The 16,629-nt window shown below is 53.8% G+C and overlaps 5 protein-coding genes across 5 annotated transcripts, besides 1 other annotated feature; 2 read left to right on the plus strand and 3 right to left on the minus strand.

The window, feature by feature from the left end:
- Positions 1-16,629: part of a sequence feature (contig 1.108 735..352786(-1)) that runs on past both edges of the window.
- Positions 473-2,471, minus strand: ANIA_06445 (protein cicC; the record flags this gene model as incomplete). Its single annotated transcript, XM_658957.1, has 4 exons — positions 473-519; positions 575-2,036; positions 2,090-2,207; positions 2,263-2,471. The coding sequence occupies 4 exons, from the start codon at positions 2,469-2,471 to the stop codon at positions 473-475; spliced, it is 1,836 nt and encodes a 611-aa protein (XP_664049.1).
- Positions 3,107-6,337, plus strand: ANIA_06444 (protein cicB; the record flags this gene model as incomplete). Its single annotated transcript, XM_658956.1, has 2 exons — positions 3,107-5,821; positions 5,933-6,337. 2 exons carry the CDS (start codon positions 3,107-3,109, stop codon positions 6,335-6,337), a joined length of 3,120 nt encoding a protein of 1,039 aa, XP_664048.1.
- Positions 7,090-11,327, plus strand: ANIA_06443 (ATP-binding cassette transporter YOR1; the record flags this gene model as incomplete). Its single annotated transcript, XM_658955.1, has 2 exons — positions 7,090-7,347; positions 7,395-11,327. 2 exons carry the CDS (start codon positions 7,090-7,092, stop codon positions 11,325-11,327), a joined length of 4,191 nt encoding a protein of 1,396 aa, XP_664047.1.
- Positions 11,412-15,039, minus strand: ANIA_06442 (putative amino acid transporter; the record flags this gene model as incomplete). The annotated part of the gene is made up of 7 exons (XM_658954.2): positions 11,412-11,614; positions 11,665-13,110; positions 13,348-13,530; positions 13,736-14,035; positions 14,105-14,331; positions 14,453-14,838; positions 14,927-15,039. The coding sequence occupies 7 exons, from the start codon at positions 15,037-15,039 to the stop codon at positions 11,555-11,557; spliced, it is 2,715 nt and encodes a 904-aa protein (XP_664046.1). The 3' UTR covers positions 11,412-11,554.
- On the minus strand, positions 15,996-16,629 carry ANIA_10817 (uncharacterized protein). Its single transcript, XM_050612375.1, has one exon. The coding sequence runs from the start codon at positions 16,485-16,487 to the stop codon at positions 16,161-16,163; it is 327 nt and encodes a 108-aa protein (XP_050466924.1). The 5' UTR covers positions 16,488-16,629; the 3' UTR covers positions 15,996-16,160.

Genomic DNA, 16,629 nt, shown 5'->3' on the forward strand with positions numbered 1-16,629 from the left:
AATGGAGGTGGATCCGTTGTTCCGTGTCACCTTAGTGAATAAACCATTATAAATGAGAGATATAGCGAGGGATTGCATCAATCCTACTGCTCTCGCCTTAGGTGGGGGGTTGGCAGTAGCACAAAGCTCTAGGAAATCACAACAAGGGGCTGCGTCAAGATTTCGATGATTGCGACGCTTGCTGGGCTCTAAAATCTACCTTTGCCTGGATTATTGATATAAAGTCCAACAATACTCGGAACGAGCGTGCATAGAGGTCGACGATAGCTGGGAACCATCCGAGGGGGGAGACGTCAAGTAAATAAAAAAAAAGAAAATGTAATACAGAGCAAGCCTTCTATCTCCTCTCTATATAGCATACTAGTACAAAGCGAATTACATCGAGAAAAAAAATAAAACGAAACAAGCAATGCCCTTCCTAAAGGAGCCCACAAATGTGAAAGATGTGTGCATAATATATAACAAAACGCGTCTATGCATCAGCAAGAATCGACTCGGCAATTCTCTCGGCTAGACCATCTGGAAGACAACGTTAGCATTAGGATCCCAGCAATTGATGCAAGTGAGAACTTACAGATGATTGAAATAGGGTGACCTGGGGGAAGGAAAGGCATGATCGAGGCGTCCACAATCCTGAGGCCAGAAACCCCAATGACTCTTCCCTGCGTGTCGACCACCGAGTCAGGGTTATCCCGTGGGCCCATGCCCGCCGTGCAGCAGGCATGGTGAACGGTGTTGGATGCTTCGCGCAGCCACTCGACGATCTCATCGTCGGTCTGCACGTCTGTCCCGGGATACGATTCGCCTCCAAGCGTAATGCCAGCCATCGCGGGGGACGCCATTAGCGCCCTCGAGCGCCGAAATCCGGCGACGGCGACTTGGATATCGCCCGGGTGCGCGAACCAGCGCGGGTCGATGATAGGATTTACCTCGGTGTCGTTCGAAGCGATATCCACTGTGCCTCTGGACAGGGGCGAAACCACTGCGGCGGCGATGGTCAGGTAGTTGAACCCATCATTCGGCGTGACCATGTAGTTGTTTTGATCCCCAAAGTAGCCGTAGACAGGTAGGTACTCGAGTTCCGGCCAGTCCTCTGGGAGGCTGGCGAGGGCGTCTTCGGTCTCAGTGCTGAAGTTGCCTCGCAGTTGCTCTGGCACTTTCTCCCAGCCCAGAATGTCTACGCCAGTATTCGTGAGCACGCCGCGTGGTGGGTTGCTGTTGTATTGTCTTTGCGCCTCGGTTATGAACTCAGGGATGCTATTCGAGGAGCCGGTAATGGCGTTTACTCTGTATGAGGGGCCAGCGAGAGTGTGGTCTTGCAGGTTCTGTCCGACGCCTGGTCGGTCCGCCACAAGCGGGATACCATAACGCTCAAGATTGGCCGCAGGGCCTATCCCGGAGACCATCAAGAGCTGAGGCGTTTTGAATGCTCCCGCCGAGACGATCACCTCGTTTCTGGCGGAGAGCGTATATTCCTGTCCCTCAGAGCTGACCCGCACGCCGGTGGCCACAGTATCATTGCTGAAGAGAATCCGCTTCGCATGCGTCGACTGATAGATGATCAGATTCAAATTCCGTCCGATAAGGGGATCAAGGTATGCTGTCTTCGATGACGCGCGGTGCTGGTTGCCAGGCTGGATGGTGCTTAGGGTATAGGCGGATCCAATAAGCTGGCCGCCGTTCAAGCCACGGATGGCCGCAAGACCGATGTCCCGAAAGCCACGGACGAGCCACGAGGCAAGACCATTGGCGTAGTTAGGGTAAGTCACGTCTAGTCGTCCTCTTCGCCCCAGGACAGCGGGGTCATACGTCGGGGTTGCATTGCGGAAGCGGAGGTTGTTGTTTGGTGGTGTGAACCTTTGCGACTTCATGATGTACGGGAGCATGTTGTCGAAATTCCAGCTCTCGTCACTTACGTCTTCGGCCCATCTATCTAGACTGCCCTTTGTTGGGAGGTGGTAGGTCATCAGGTTTCGCCCCGTGCTGCCTCCTAGGACTTTGCCGCTGGCATAGTGGACAGAGGCATTGTTCCATTCCTGACATCATATGAGCACAGAGTAGGACGTGTATGTATGAAGCAATGACGTACCGCCTGAGGTGATGTGACAAAGTTCCAATCGACAAGGTTGTTGGTCCATTCTGGGTCTTTGCCGATGAAGAAGAGCGAGTTGGCCGGGATCTGACTCAGGTTGCCGTTTCCATATTCACTGTACATGTCAGTTTCAGACTGGCAGATAAATGAACCTCAAGATGGGGGCATACTATAAGCTTCCAGCTTCCACCAAGGCCACAGTATGACCTGTTTCTGCGAGCCGGTATGCAACAGGGGCACCTGCATTGCCGGCACCTACCACGACATAGTCATACAGGGCATCCGTTCCAGGGACGCCAAACGAGGAACCAATCGGGGCAGCCAGAGTAGGTACCGCTAGTGATAGAAGGGAGAACTTGTTTAGGTATCTCAGCGCCATAGTCTCGCGTTCTTTTGTTGCGATGAAGAATTTGCTTTCACCCAAAGAGGTTTCCTGGTTATAAGGGCGAGAGAAGGACCCGAGTGACACAAATGTCCGCCGCAACTGGGGCTAAAATAGCCCAAAACAGAGGATGTGGCTTTGATTCTCGTATAGAGATCAGCATGACTGGGCTTAGGCTGCGCCTGCCGAGATGATGAAGCTGTAGTGTGCCCTGAAGGAGTAGAGTAAGAGCGCGAGCGAATGAAGAAAGCAGAGCGCCATCTCAGCCATAAGCTGTATATTAGGCCACTCAGATTCATCATCTTTTCATCTAAAGTTGCAGGACGTGATGTTAATGCAATCCAGAAACTCAAGGCCAAGATCCAGCGTGCCTGGCATTAATCCCCGATCATGCATGGCATTGTATGACAGCAGTTCATCGGCAGTCCGCTACCTCGTGGTTTCTAATTTTGCTTCTAGTGTCAGATCGCGTGAGATCTGACGCTTTTTCGGTGTTCTAGTGCCTTCATCCCTGCTAGACGCAAGCTGAACGTGGCGTATCGAGGTCCGTACTCGGGTCTCCAGGAATAGCTTCACCCAGTTAAACTTGATAAGCGAGCCTCCAGCCCTGGTAGTCTTCCTCCAGCTCAGCCATGGCTCGAAACCAGCAACTGCGGCCGTTCAAGCGTCCGGCAATCCGGTTATATCCTGCCGTGAATGAGACGGAGCTTATCCGGACTCTACCAGAAGTCGTCGAGTTCAATGCGCAGGCAAACCCTGATCATGTCTTCTGTCTACAGGCGAAGAAGAGTCCCAACAAATCGATCCTCTCGCTAGTTTCCGTTACGAATCGTCAGCTCAAACAGGCCATTTCACAATGTGTTGGTTGGCTGAAGAGCAATCTCAAGCTCCAACTCCCGTCACTGTTGCATGGATCGGTGGAGAAGGGTGCCCCGGTTGCCCTCTTGATGGAGAGTGACATAGGGCTCTTCATATACGAGATAGCTCTGATCGGACTGGGAGTACCGGTGCTATTGCTCTCTGCCAGGCTTAGCGCCCCTGCTATCAACAGTCTCCTTCAACGCACCTCTGCAGCAGCCATCATTGTCTCCGGACGCCTCGAGGCCACTGCAAGAGAGGCAGCAGAGACTCTGCCTGCAGCAGTCTTCTCTCCTCTTCCATTCGAAGCCTTCCTCTCCACCAATGAGGGTCTGCCAGACAATGATTCTATCTGCCACCCATACCACTATATCGACGAGTCTGATCGTAATGTCTTGATCCTCCACAGCTCTGGCACCACGGGCCTACCCAAGCCCATTTATGTCTCGCATCGACACTTACTCTCGTTTGTGAACTGCCACCGACTAGACCTTGAGTCGGAAGCCCAGGGGGTCAATGTATCCACTCTCCCGCTCTATCACGGCTTCGGCCTGGTCGCCCCAGCCCTCGCCATGGGCGTCGGTAAGACGGTCTGCTTCCCTCCAGGCTCTACAGTCCCTAGCGCTGGGGCAACACTCGACCTGCTGAGGATCTCGAACGCCGCTTCTTTCATGACCGTTCCCTCTATTCTGGAGGATATTGCCTTCCTTGGTGATGAGGGCATCCAGGCCTTGGCTGGGCTGGACTATGTGACCTTTGGCGGGGGGATCCTCAAACCTTCAGTGGGTGAAGAGCTGGCTGTCCACGGCGTCAAACTGCTGAACCACTACGGCACCACCGAGAGTGGCCCGCTGGCGCCGATCTTCGTCCCTCAAGACGACTACAATTGGCGCTTCTTCCGTCTCCGAGACGACCTGCGCCTGCAGCTGGATGAGATTGCCCCAAACGGCAACGAGAGACGGTTCAAGCTCACTACGTTCCCGTTCGGCTTGGAGCAGCCATTTGAGATTCAAGATCAGCTCGTCTGTAACCCTGACTATCCGGGCTCGGACTTTAACGCGGTCGGGCGCAATGACGATACGATTGTTCTTGCCACCGGCGAGAAAGTCCAGCCACAGATACTCGAATCAATTTTGTGTGAATCCAGCCTAGTGAAGTCGGCTATTGCATTTGGGGAGCACCAGTTTGAGATTGGTGTGCTCGTGCAGCTAGCGGCTGACGTACCTCCAAAAAACTACAGCAAGCTCAGGGAACAACTGTGGCCGCTCGTCGCACGGGCGAACGAGAGCATGGATGGCCATGCACGAATCCAGTCCAGCGAGGCTGTCCTATTACTCCCCAGCACAGTCACGATACCTCGAACCGATAAGGGCTCTATCGCCCGGAAAGACGTCTATAAGATGTTCGAGGCGGATATTGCTGGAGTCTATCGCAAGCTGGAGTCGGCTGGGCCAGTGCTCTGCCTTGATATGGAGACCCTGGAAGAAGATCTCAAATTGCTGATTTCCCGCTGCACAGACTGGCCCCCTGACTGGGCCGTCACAGATGACCTCTTCGAGCGCGGGATGAACTCGCTGCAAGCAATCCGAGTGCAGCGCGCGCTGGTTGCCGCCGTGACTCGGTCTCTGCGGGGCGTCTGTCAACCAGAACGTATTGGCCGAGACTTTGTCTATATACATCCGTCGGTGCGTGCTATGGCGGATTTTTTCAGGGAACCAGTCAATGGACTCCAGTTACCAAACGGGTTCTCGACTAGGGGCTGGGCACCGGACCAGTTGGTCCAGAGGTTCGCTCTCACAAGCAAGGACGGCAGAGCTACCGTGCTGCTCACTGGGGCCACTGGTAGTCTAGGCTCTCACTGTCTGCTCTCTCTCATTCAGTCTCCCAATATCAAGCGAGTGATATGTCTTGTCCGACCAGAAGATTCGTTTACTGATCCTCGTTTGCGACTCCAGAAATCCCTTGAGTCAAAGAAGCTGCACCTTTCCTCGACGCAATGGTCGATGGTGGATGTGCTGGGATGCCACACGGCAAGCCAGTATCTAGGCCTCACTAGAGAGCAATACACAATCCTCCAGGAATCAGTCACTTACATCCTGCACGCTGCGTGGCCCATGGATTTCCACTGGAAACTTCCCTCTTTCCAGTCTCAATTCCAGTCTCTCCACAACCTGCTTGCTCTCGCTCGAGACATCCACAACCGTCGACCAAGCATTAAACCTCGACTGACCTTTATCTCGTCCATCGCCACAGTCGGCCAATACGCACGCGTTCACGGCGTTCGCATGGTTCCTGAGACCTCAGTAGACTCAGTAGAATGTCTGAATCCCATTGGCTATGCTGAAGCCAAGCTTGTCTGTGAGCGGATGCTGGAGCATGCCCGATTGCATTACCCGCATGAGATGACAGTCAGTTACGTCCGCATGGGCCAGATTGCAGGATCCAGCACCACAGGGTTCTGGAATATCAACGAGCATATTCCAGCCCTGGTACGCTCATCACTGCGGATCGGAAGACTGCCCCGGCTACTAAATGTACATCCCCCTTCCCCAACATCATCTCACCCCATATTTTCTCAGTATTTGCTAATACACGTATAGACCCTATCCTGGATCCCCGTCGACGTCGCCGCCCAGAGCATCACAGAGCTGCTCCTCTCACCTGCGCCCGCAGAGCTCATCTACCACATCGAGAACCCGATCCGCCAATCGTGGCATGATATGCTTCAGACCATCGCTGCGGTGCTTCATCTCTCTGCAAGTGACGCACTCCCCTGGAACGAATGGCAAGAGCAGGTCGCAGCCGCGGGCGACACAGACAACCCAGCGAAGAAACTCCAAGACTTTTTCGCGAACGATTTCATCCGTATGGGGTGTGGAGAGGTGGTTCTAGGCACGGATAAAGCACGAAAGGCGTCTGCTACTCTGCGTAGAGTGGATGCGGTCTCTGAGGGGTGCGTGAGGGGGTATCTGCAGTACTGGAAGGAGATTGGGTGGTTGAAGTGATGCGGTTGCTAGACGTTATCTCTCTCTATAACTCTTTAGAAATACATTCTACTTTATTTTATTTATTTATTTTTTTTCTTTAATTTAGAATGACGAAGTGCAGAAATCGACGTACCTGCATTGATGGCTAGGATCATGACGCCATGACTCGGTCTATACATATAGGCTATATCGGCGATAGCCCTAGACCGCAAGCGTTAGTTTGGCTGGGCTAGACCGTATCCGGGGTCTATACAGTATAAGCCCCGGGCCTTGATATTGAAGTCTTCTGACACGCAAGGCAGGCCGCGGCTCTCGTACAGCGGTAGTCAGCGTATTGAAAGGCACGATAAATTGCCCGTACAGGTCGGGTCTAATATGCCGAGGTAGCAGGTTGGTGACGTCCACGTCAAGGCTATTTCCCCCGGCCTGTCTCCCCCGAGCAGTTCAGGTCTGGAATATTGCAATAGAACGCCATTTACCAGCTCAGACAAAGCGAGGAGCAATGGCTTTTTTGTTGATGCGTTTTCACCAGAAATCCTGATAGTACCTGATCAATACCTGTACTTACGTACTATAGAGAGCTCGCTTAGCAGAAATCCTTCATATTGGGCTGACCAATGAGAAGAACGCTTAGTAATGGGCCACCCGGGTATCGGCACCCTTATCGCCGATACCACCGATGGCTCCCATCAAGACTGTCCTCTTTATCCTGTGCTCCCCCCACGGGTCGTGACTCCGTCGCAGCCTCGAGATGAGATCCTCTCAAGACGATGCGGTTGTCTTCTGAAGCCAAGATTGCCGAGAGCGGGGGGCAGCCTCCGACCGCTGGGTCGCGGTCGGAAACTGGATCTGAATCCACCGAGGCTGAAAGTGCCGATCCAAAGGCGCAGAAGTGGTACCAGCGCAGCCTCAACCCACTACGCTGGCAAAAAATCCCCCCCGTACCTGAAGAACGGACGGTGTCGCGTGAATATGGGGCCTCGTTCTTCAGTATCGCGTCCTTTCAATGGATGGCCCCGTTAATGAAGGTACGTCGTTCGCGCGCGAGTCACGTGCGCAAGCTAATCGCCTCCAGGTCGGCTATCTACGCCCGCTGGAATTGCAGGATATCTGGACCGTCAACCCAGATCGAGAGGTCGACGTTTTGACGAAGCGCTTTGAGGTTTCCCTGGAGAAGAGAACAAACGCCGGGGCGAAGCGGCCGCTGCTCTGGGCCTTGTACGACACCTTCCGCTTCGAGTTCCTACTCGGCGGTTTCTGCCATCTGATCTCTTCACTGCTGATCGTCTTCGCTCCGTATCTGACCCGTTATCAGATCGCCTTTGCAACTGAGGCCTATGTTGCTCAGCGCTCGGGCCAGCCGGCCCCGCGTATCGGCCGCGGGATGGGCTTTGTCGTCGGTATCACCGTCATGCAGGCCATCCAGAGTCTGTGCACGAACCAGTTCCTCTATCGGGGGCAGATGGTCGGTGGTCAGATCCGTGCGGTGCTGATCCTCCAGATCTTCAATAAGGCCATGAAACTCTCGGGTCGGGCCAAGGCCGGTGGCGTTCAGAGCCCAGAGCAGCAGGAAAAGATCAAGGAGCTTAAAGCGGCCAAGGACCAAGCGCTGAAGAAGCCGGGATCGCCTCCGGCAGATGACAAGGGGTGGGGCAACGGTCGCATCGTGGCCTTGATGAGTATCGATGTGGATCGCATCAATCTGGCCTGCGGCATGTTTCACATCTCTTGGACCGCCCCTGTCAGTATCATTGTCGCCCTCATCCTTTTGCTGGTCAATTTGACTTACAGTGCTCTGGCCGGATTTGGGCTCTTGGTTATTGGCATGCCCTTTCTGACTTATGCCGTGCGGTTTCTGTTCAAGCGGCGGCGGAACATTAACAAACTGACCGACCAGCGTGTTTCACTAACGCAGGAAATCTTGCAAGGCGTACGGTTCGTCAAATTCTTTGGCTGGGAGAGCAGCTTTCTGGACCGCCTCAAAGAGATTCGCCACCACGAGATCCGTTCGATTCAGACGCTGCTCGCGGTGCGAAATGGAATACTGTGCGTGTCAATGGCGATCCCTGTCTTTGCGTCCATGCTGTCCTTTATCACCTATGCCTTGTCAAACCACGTTCTGGACCCTGCCCCGATCTTTTCGTCTTTGGCCCTCTTCAACTCGCTCCGGATGCCACTCAACCTGCTTCCGCTGGTCCTTGGCCAGATTACCGACGCCTGGACTGCTCTGAACCGGATCCAGGAGTTCATCGTGGCGGAAGAGCAGAAAGAGGACATTGAGCGCGATGAGCACATGCCGGAAGCTGTCAGAATGGACCGTGCTTCGTTTACCTGGGAGCGCAAGGCTGCGGACAAAGAGGCCGAGAAGGTTGAAAAGAAAGCCAATCCACGGCGAACAGAGCCAAAGAGTGAAGCCCCCACGGATTCCGCAGAGAGTGACGAACCTTTTCAGTTACGAGACATGACCCTGGATATCCGCCGGGATGAGCTCGTAGCGGTTATTGGCACCGTTGGCTCTGGAAAGAGCTCTCTACTAGCTGCGCTAGCCGGGGATATGCGCCTGACTGACGGCAGCGTCCGGTTGAGCACGTCACGAGCGTTCTGTCCCCAATATACATGGATTCAAAACACGAGTCTCCGCGACAACATCCTATTTGGCAAAGACTATGACGAGAAATGGTACGATCAGGTTATCGATGCATGCGCATTGAAGCCCGATCTGGAGATCCTGCCCAACGGCGACGCAACTGAGATTGGCGAACGGGGAATCACCATCTCTGGGGGACAGAAGCAGCGGTTGAATATCGCTCGAGCCATCTACTTCAATGCCGAGCTTGTTCTCCTCGATGATCCCCTGTCTGCCGTCGATGCCCATGTCGGGCGGCATATCATGGACAAAGCCATTTGCGGCTTGCTCAAAGGGCGCTGCCGCATTCTTGCCACGCATCAGCTCCATGTACTCAGCCGGTGCGACCGCATCGTGGTCATGGACGACGGCCGCATACACGCAGTCGGCACATTCGATGAACTCTCTCGAGACAACGACCTCTTCAAACAGCTCATGTCAACGGCTTCGCAAGACTCCAAAGAAGATGAGGAGGAAGCCACCGAAGTCGTCGAGGAAGAAGCTGAAAAGCAGGCTCAACAGGAACCCACTAAACCGGCAGCAGCTCTAATGCAACAAGAGGAAAAAGCAACCGATTCCGTCGGCTGGACTGTATGGAAAGCCTACATACGCGCCTCGGGCAGCTACTTCAACGCCCTCGCCATCCTCTTCCTCCTCGCCTTTGCCAACGTCGTCAATGTCTGGACAAATCTCTGGCTCTCCTACTGGACATCCAACCACTACCCCTCCCTCTCAACTGGTCAGTACATCGGCATCTACGCCGGACTCGGTGCGGGCTCCGCCCTAACCATGTTCATCTTCTCGACCTACATGTCGACTGCCGGCACGAATGCGAGCAGGCAGATGTTGCAACTTGCCATGACCCGAGTCCTTCGCGCACCCATGTCCTTCTTCGACACAACGCCCCTTGGCCGCATCACCAATCGCTTTTCTAAAGACATCGGCGTAATGGACAACGAGCTCTGCGATGCGATGCGAATGTACGCAATCACCATCACAATGATCGTCTCCATCATGATTCTCATCATCGTCTTCTACCACTACTTCGCCATTGCTCTGGTCCCACTTTTCCTCCTCTTTTTGACGGCAAGCAATTACTATCGCTCGTCTGCGCGCGAAATGAAACGCCACGAGTCCATCCTCCGCTCCGCCGTCTACGCCCGCTTCAGCGAAGCCATCACTGGTACAGCCAGCATCCGCGCGTATGGCGTACAGAACCAATTCCGCTCTTCCCTCCGTGACTCCGTCGACACCATGAACGGCGCGTACTTCCTAACTTTCTCCAATCAACGCTGGCTCTCCGTGCGCCTCGACGCTGTCGCTGTCCTCTTGGTCTTCGTAACGGGTGTGCTAGTCGTGACCTCTCGTTTCGACGTGTCTCCTTCCATCTCCGGATTAGTGCTAAGCTACATCCTAGCCATCGCTCAGATGCTGCAGTTCACCGTTCGTCAGCTCGCCGAAGTAGAAAACAACATGAACGCCACCGAACGCGTGCACTACTACGGCACGCAACTGGAAGAAGAAGCACCAGCCCACATCCCTTCCAACCCAGTCCCAGAATCATGGCCGCCACACGGCGAAATCACATTTGACAACGTCGCCATGCGCTACCGCCCCGGTCTCCCCCTAGTCCTCAAAAACCTCTCGATGAACATATCCGGCGGAGAGCGCATCGGAATCGTCGGACGAACCGGGGCCGGAAAATCAAGCATCATGTCTGCGCTCTTTCGACTAACTGAGCTGTCATCAGGCCGGATTACCATCGACGGCGTCGATATATCCACTATTGGACTGCATGATCTGCGCTCACGGCTAGCAATCATACCGCAGGACCCAACGCTGTTCCGGGGTTCTATCCGCTCGAATCTGGATCCGTTTAATGAGCACAGCGATCTTGAGCTGTGGGATGCCTTACGAAAAGCTCATTTGATTGACTCTGACACGAAAGATTCCGCAGTCGATGCCTCGAATCCAAATGGCAATGCCAACGCACAGAGACTAACGCTCGACACGGCGGTCGATGAAGAGGGTCTAACCTTCTCGCTGGGTCAGCGGCAGCTGATGGCGTTGGCGCGTGCCCTTGTTCGGAACGCAAGGATCATCATTTGCGACGAGGCCACCTCGTCGGTTGATTTTGCGACAGATCAGCGGATCCAGGAGACTATGGCGCAGGGATTTGAAGGGAAGACATTGCTTTGTATTGCGCATCGACTGAAGACGATTATCCACTATGATCGTATTTGTGTCATGGATCAGGGCTCGATCGCGGAGATAGATACACCATTGAATCTGTGGGAGAAGGAAGATGGAATATTTAGGGCTATGTGTGAGCGCAGTGGGATCTCGAGGGAGGATATTGTCGGACAGGTGGAGAAAGAGTGATTATACGTGTAGATATGTCTCAGAAAATGCCTAACTTGGTTACAATACAGCACAACTACGAAGTATGAAAACATGCTATGAGAATTGAATATGCGTTACTATACACTCTGGGCCAGCCGCCTGCAAGGAAAAAATGTACGTCGAATTGAACTCCGAGAGACACCAGGAGAAATGCATCCACGCGCGCTATGACTCATACAATAAATGCAAAGAACGAGAAACGTCGTCTAATTCGGTTTGGAACAGCTGAAGACTCCGCGGACCGCGTTGGCGTTGTACTTGTCAATCTGTATTGAATTAGTAATGACTCGAAAGAAGAACAGAGCGGATAACTTACGATGTCCTTGATACTCGAGTAGGTACCAGCCACGAGTGTCACGACACCAATACAGAAGCACAGCGCATTCAGCGCGGCGAGTGCCATATTCTTGCGTGAGGAGAAGATTGATCCCTCACGGATCAGCATGAACCACATGAGGGCCGGGAAGTAAAAGGTGAAGCCCGAGATGAAGAGCGAAGAGGAAATGGAGAGCAGGTCATTGAAAAAGGGAATGACCTCGGCGATGATGAACGCAATAACAGTACCAACAGCAATCATGGCCAGCCATGTAATCCAGCCCATCTTCGTGTTGATGAAGCGGATAGGGGAGTCCTTAAAGATGCGGCCGTGAACGACACGAGCAGCGACCACAGTATTGATCGAACCACTGATGAAGATCACGGGCAACGCAATTCCAAAAGCGACACGGCTCATCAAATGACCGGCTGAGAGCAGGGCAGGGCTCTGAACATCCTGGCCAACAAACGCATACACAATAGCTCCAGTCAAGGTGTAGATGACAATCTCAGTGAGACCGAGGGCCCAGATGGACTTGACGTAGTCCGAGGGGGTGTGCATCTCATCCATGAACGAGAACTGGCACATGGCGAAACTGTAGGCGAAGATGATATTGGTCATGGCAATGAAGGCGTCCGTGAAGGTAATATCCTCCTTGGGCCAGGCCGACCAGTTCACGGCGCTGAGCCCGCCGGGGGCATTGGTGCTCTCAACACCAGTGGCAATCATGGTGATGCCAATGGCAAGGATGATAGACGCAAAGTCGATGTAACCCAGGATCGCCATCTCGGTGAAACTAGGTGGAACAGCAAGAAGGAACAGGATAATGGCGGAAACGACCGCAAAGACCACAGAGCAAACGTCGCTCTGGGTAATATCGATCCAGGCGATAGCCCCAGTAAGAGTATGAGAGCCCGTCAAGAAAAGTAGCTGAAAGATCAGCATGAAGTTAACGAGCTCATATCCAAACCGGCCAAACAACAGTTTCCCCGCATCTGGGTAGTGGTGCACCAGCGGAAACTTCAGCTTGACCTGACCGACAACATACGAGGTGTAGATAGCAAGGAATCCCAGCCCGACTGTGCAGATAACACCCGCCACCATTCCCAGAGTTGCAAACGTAGACGGTAGTGATAGAGAACCGAGCGCGATGGCTTCGACGATCAGGACGATAGTGAGCCGCTTCCAGCCCAGACGATTGAACTTGGCCGTGCCGTGCTCATAGATATTACGCTCACGCTCGCTCATCTCAGCCACAAGGTCGCCGTCCTCTGCTGGGAGGTATTTAGGCGGCGCCTCGAACTTTTCGGCCCCCGAAGGCATGGTGACCTTCTTGGACTCAGCGTCCGAGATCTCTGTAGAGGAAGCCATGTCCCTAGTCCCTGGGGTTGTTGAAATCGAGTGTTGGCTGGCGCGGTGTTGAGGGGAGGCGGGGAGACTGGGAGACTGGAGACTGGACAGGCAGAGAGGGACCGGGGGACGAGGCGAGGTTAAGAGAAGACGAGAGACAAAGGAACAAGAAATCTGACTTCAGCAGATGTAACACTGAGCCTGAGGGCCCAGATTGTGGATTCTGTGGAAACTGCTGCCGGATTTTGCATGCCCGAAGAGGAAAGAGTAAACGCCCCACTAGCCGGCCGCTGGTTGGCCAGCGGCTGGCCGTTTTGAGTTTCTGTGACTAACAAGCGTTGTGGCGTGCGCTTGGCTGGCCGCGTTCGAGGGGCTTATCGAGCAGATCAGCCAATGGCCGACGATCGTCTCCTGCACTAGCCGCATCAAGCTAGTGTCGGGTCTCTCGGCCTTCGAGAAGTTACACGAACCGCACGATGGCATCACTGATAACACCACGCAACCAATCCATGAATACTATTACAAGATCATTACTACATGTCATAATCACACTGAATCAAGATCGGCACTTATCTTGGATGGCTGGATCTGGGGGAACGTGGCATCTTCTCCAGATTGCTAATTCCCATTCTCCAGACCCATTCTCCAGTCTCTGGAGTACTCAGTCCTCAGTACTGAGCACCCAGCACTCTACCGGCTAATCCACGTATTCCGCGCATACCACCTGCCCGCCAATGTCCATCACCTCAGCCACGGTCGCATTCGGCACCAGCCCGTTCATCCACAGTACGTGCGCCAGTGTGGTCTCACCGCCCGGGTCGCCATTGTAGTCCAACAGTGCCGCGCTGACGGGCGGCATCCCCATCAGACGCATTAGGTCGGGCGGCACTACATTAGGCCCTCCCATATCAGACAATCGCCCGGGCAGATCGGCCTGCTGCCACCGCCACCAGAGCCGGTCCAGGTACGCATGGTGGAGGTAGAACAGGGGGTCGCCGTTACTTTCGGTCGGATCCTCCATCTGCAGATTAATCCCGCGTTAGCCATAGTATTATTATCGCCCAGACCAGTAATCGAGACGATGTCTCACCACGCCACCAACGGCAATATGCCCCGCTGCGTGCGGATACTGGTTGTAGCATTGCCAAGCATCCGTATATTTTTGCAGTGCAAAACATTCCTCGATATTGCGGCGGTTTGCCCATGTAAAGGCGGTCTGGTTGAAAGCGCGGCTAAGGCAGTATTCGCCGTTTCGTTCGTTGGACCGGATGCGCAGCGTCGTGTCCTTAAAGGGGCCGTTCTGAATACACCGGTTTCCTATTTAGACCGCCCACCGCAGTGGACCGCGTTAGCAATCGCATCGCCCAAAAACAACCTTAAATATCCTTATCATTCATCACTCTAATACCGCGTTAAGACGGGGCAGGTGTGGGCCTACTTCCGAACCCATTTCCCCCAAACCCAACCACCGGGTCGAAGACGGGCGACCTCTGTAACGGGCCAGCCTCATAATCCGTGACCTCGTCCCAGTACGGGTGTGCCCCTTTGTATCCGCAGAGGGTCTGAAGGAGCACTTCATGGGCGCGCACCAGATAACGATGCCACGGGAGGAAATGGCCCACGTAATGGACGTAATTGCCTTGCGAGATATGCAAGTCGTGCAGTTCGTCCCAGAGGTTTTTTGCGTCTTTGACGTTTCCAACTATAGGGGCATGGTTCATCAGGCATCGTTCAGCCTGGATATACTCTGAATTCGTCAGTCTGGCCTCTTGGTCGCGGTTGAAGGCGCGCTTACCGGTCTTTTCGACCCTCGTCAATGCGTTCCTGGTACATTAATATCGTTAATGACTTTAATACTTCAATGACTTGAATGGCGTGAATGACTTGACATTATCAACGGAAAGCAACGCACCAAGACTTCCTCCTGTTGAGCGAGGTACAATTACCAGCTCGAGGGATATTGCGGGCCAGAGATGGCACTAGCAGGAGCATCAGAGCCACGAGTCTCAGCCAGGAGGCCGCCATCGTCCAGAACCGCATAGTCTAGCGGAAGCAGTGCTAGAGAAAGGTGAGGAATGACTGCTAGCTCGCCGTATGCTTCCAGCTCCGTATGCTTCAGCTCTGTATGCTTCAGCTCTGCATGCCTCAGCTGCGACCGGTCTGCTGCAACTGGGCTCTTTATACCTGTGTGATATCTTTACCCCTGGGACCAATGCAGAAGTCATGTGCCGCATCAACGTGTTGACCACGCCCTCCTGTTGAGACAGGTCGCATTCACATCCATAAAGCTGCACATATTCGCCGATTAGGAAACCCTAGCAAACAAACAAACGAGGTCGAGAACGTATTCCCTGCAGTGCAATTTATTGCGCTGACCGGGGTCTTAGTGGTCGGTTCCTGTGTTGACTGCAGGGCCAGCGCCTTGGCCTATGGACTGCTCAGCTCGGCGACCAGTTCAGATAATCTCCGGCCGTCACCCAGCAGGCTGCCCCTTACTGTTGTCAGGCAATACATTGGCTGCCTTATGAATGAATCCAGTTTCACCAATATATTAACCTGCTACCATACTACGACCGGAATACATGCGCAGGCTACTTCAGAGCTACCAAAAAAATTCAGGACCTGGCATCGGCAGGCGCGCCAATGAGAGCAGGCTGTCTACGCAACGGTTGACTGCCATGTCATGCGTAGATACCTCCCGCAGTACTTCACGCTGTGTCCGAAGCAGACGCGTTCGCGAGAAATTTCTTCAAGGCGTACTCTGCGCGGGAATGCTGAGTTTGTCATACAACAGCAAAGCGGTCAGCAAACAACTCTGGCGTATCCGTTGAGCTGCATCCGTCTGTCCATAGTATAATGTGCGCCCCCTCAAGTACATATGGACCAGAGGGCGGTTCGCATTTAAGAAACAAACCGGCGCCGTGTCGAACGTTGGGTAAGGGCGGCGCTCTCTTTTGCCTAAAGGTAGAGAGGGTAAGTTCACGGCTGAAGTAGATTTGCGATAAGAGCAGGAATTAATCACGGATGGTATGCAAGTATGAGTTACGAGCATTAGCTGACAGAGCACGCCGCCGAGAAGGTTGACTGGCCCTGGGGAAGCGCGGCACGAGAGATCAGGGCAAGCATGGATCATACTGCGGCAGCTCTTAGGGTTCAATTCGGCAATCCGTAGCCTCGGGGCCGATTGTCCTACTCGGCATGCCCAGTAAACCCCATCGTCCCTTGCAGTGATATGTCACAATAGCATTGGCCGGTCCGTCCTCAGCTGTCGCATCGAATAAATGCACCAAACAGTGATTCGTTGCCGGAAGACTGCTGCTTGCACGGAAAGAATGAGGTTGCAATCTGTAAGGGGAACGGTCGCATGCACATGCCCCAGCTTCCCAACAGTATCTCCATCCCTCTTGCCACGTGCTCGCTTGACGTATCGGGCAGTCATCGTCTATTGGATAGCCAAGGCTCATACGAACCATGCAGCATTCCAGAAGCGACGATGACCGCCGTTCTTGTTCGGCTGATTGCACTCACCAAATTCAAACAAAGATGCGCGCACCAAGCCATTGGTTTTGCGAGTGCGAACCCGTGCCAAGCGAAAAGAGGCCAGCGCCAATCTGC

The sequence above is a fragment of the Aspergillus nidulans genome, chromosome I (assembly GCF_000011425.1).
Source record: "Aspergillus nidulans FGSC A4 chromosome I".
Taxonomy (NCBI): Eukaryota; Fungi; Ascomycota; class Eurotiomycetes; order Eurotiales; family Aspergillaceae; genus Aspergillus; species Aspergillus nidulans.

What these genes read in the sequence shown, in the direction of transcription:
- ANIA_10817 (XM_050612375.1), bottom strand. Translation starts at nt 16,487, where the DNA reads ATGGTTCGTATGAGCCTTGGCTATCCAATAGACGATGACTGCCCGATA.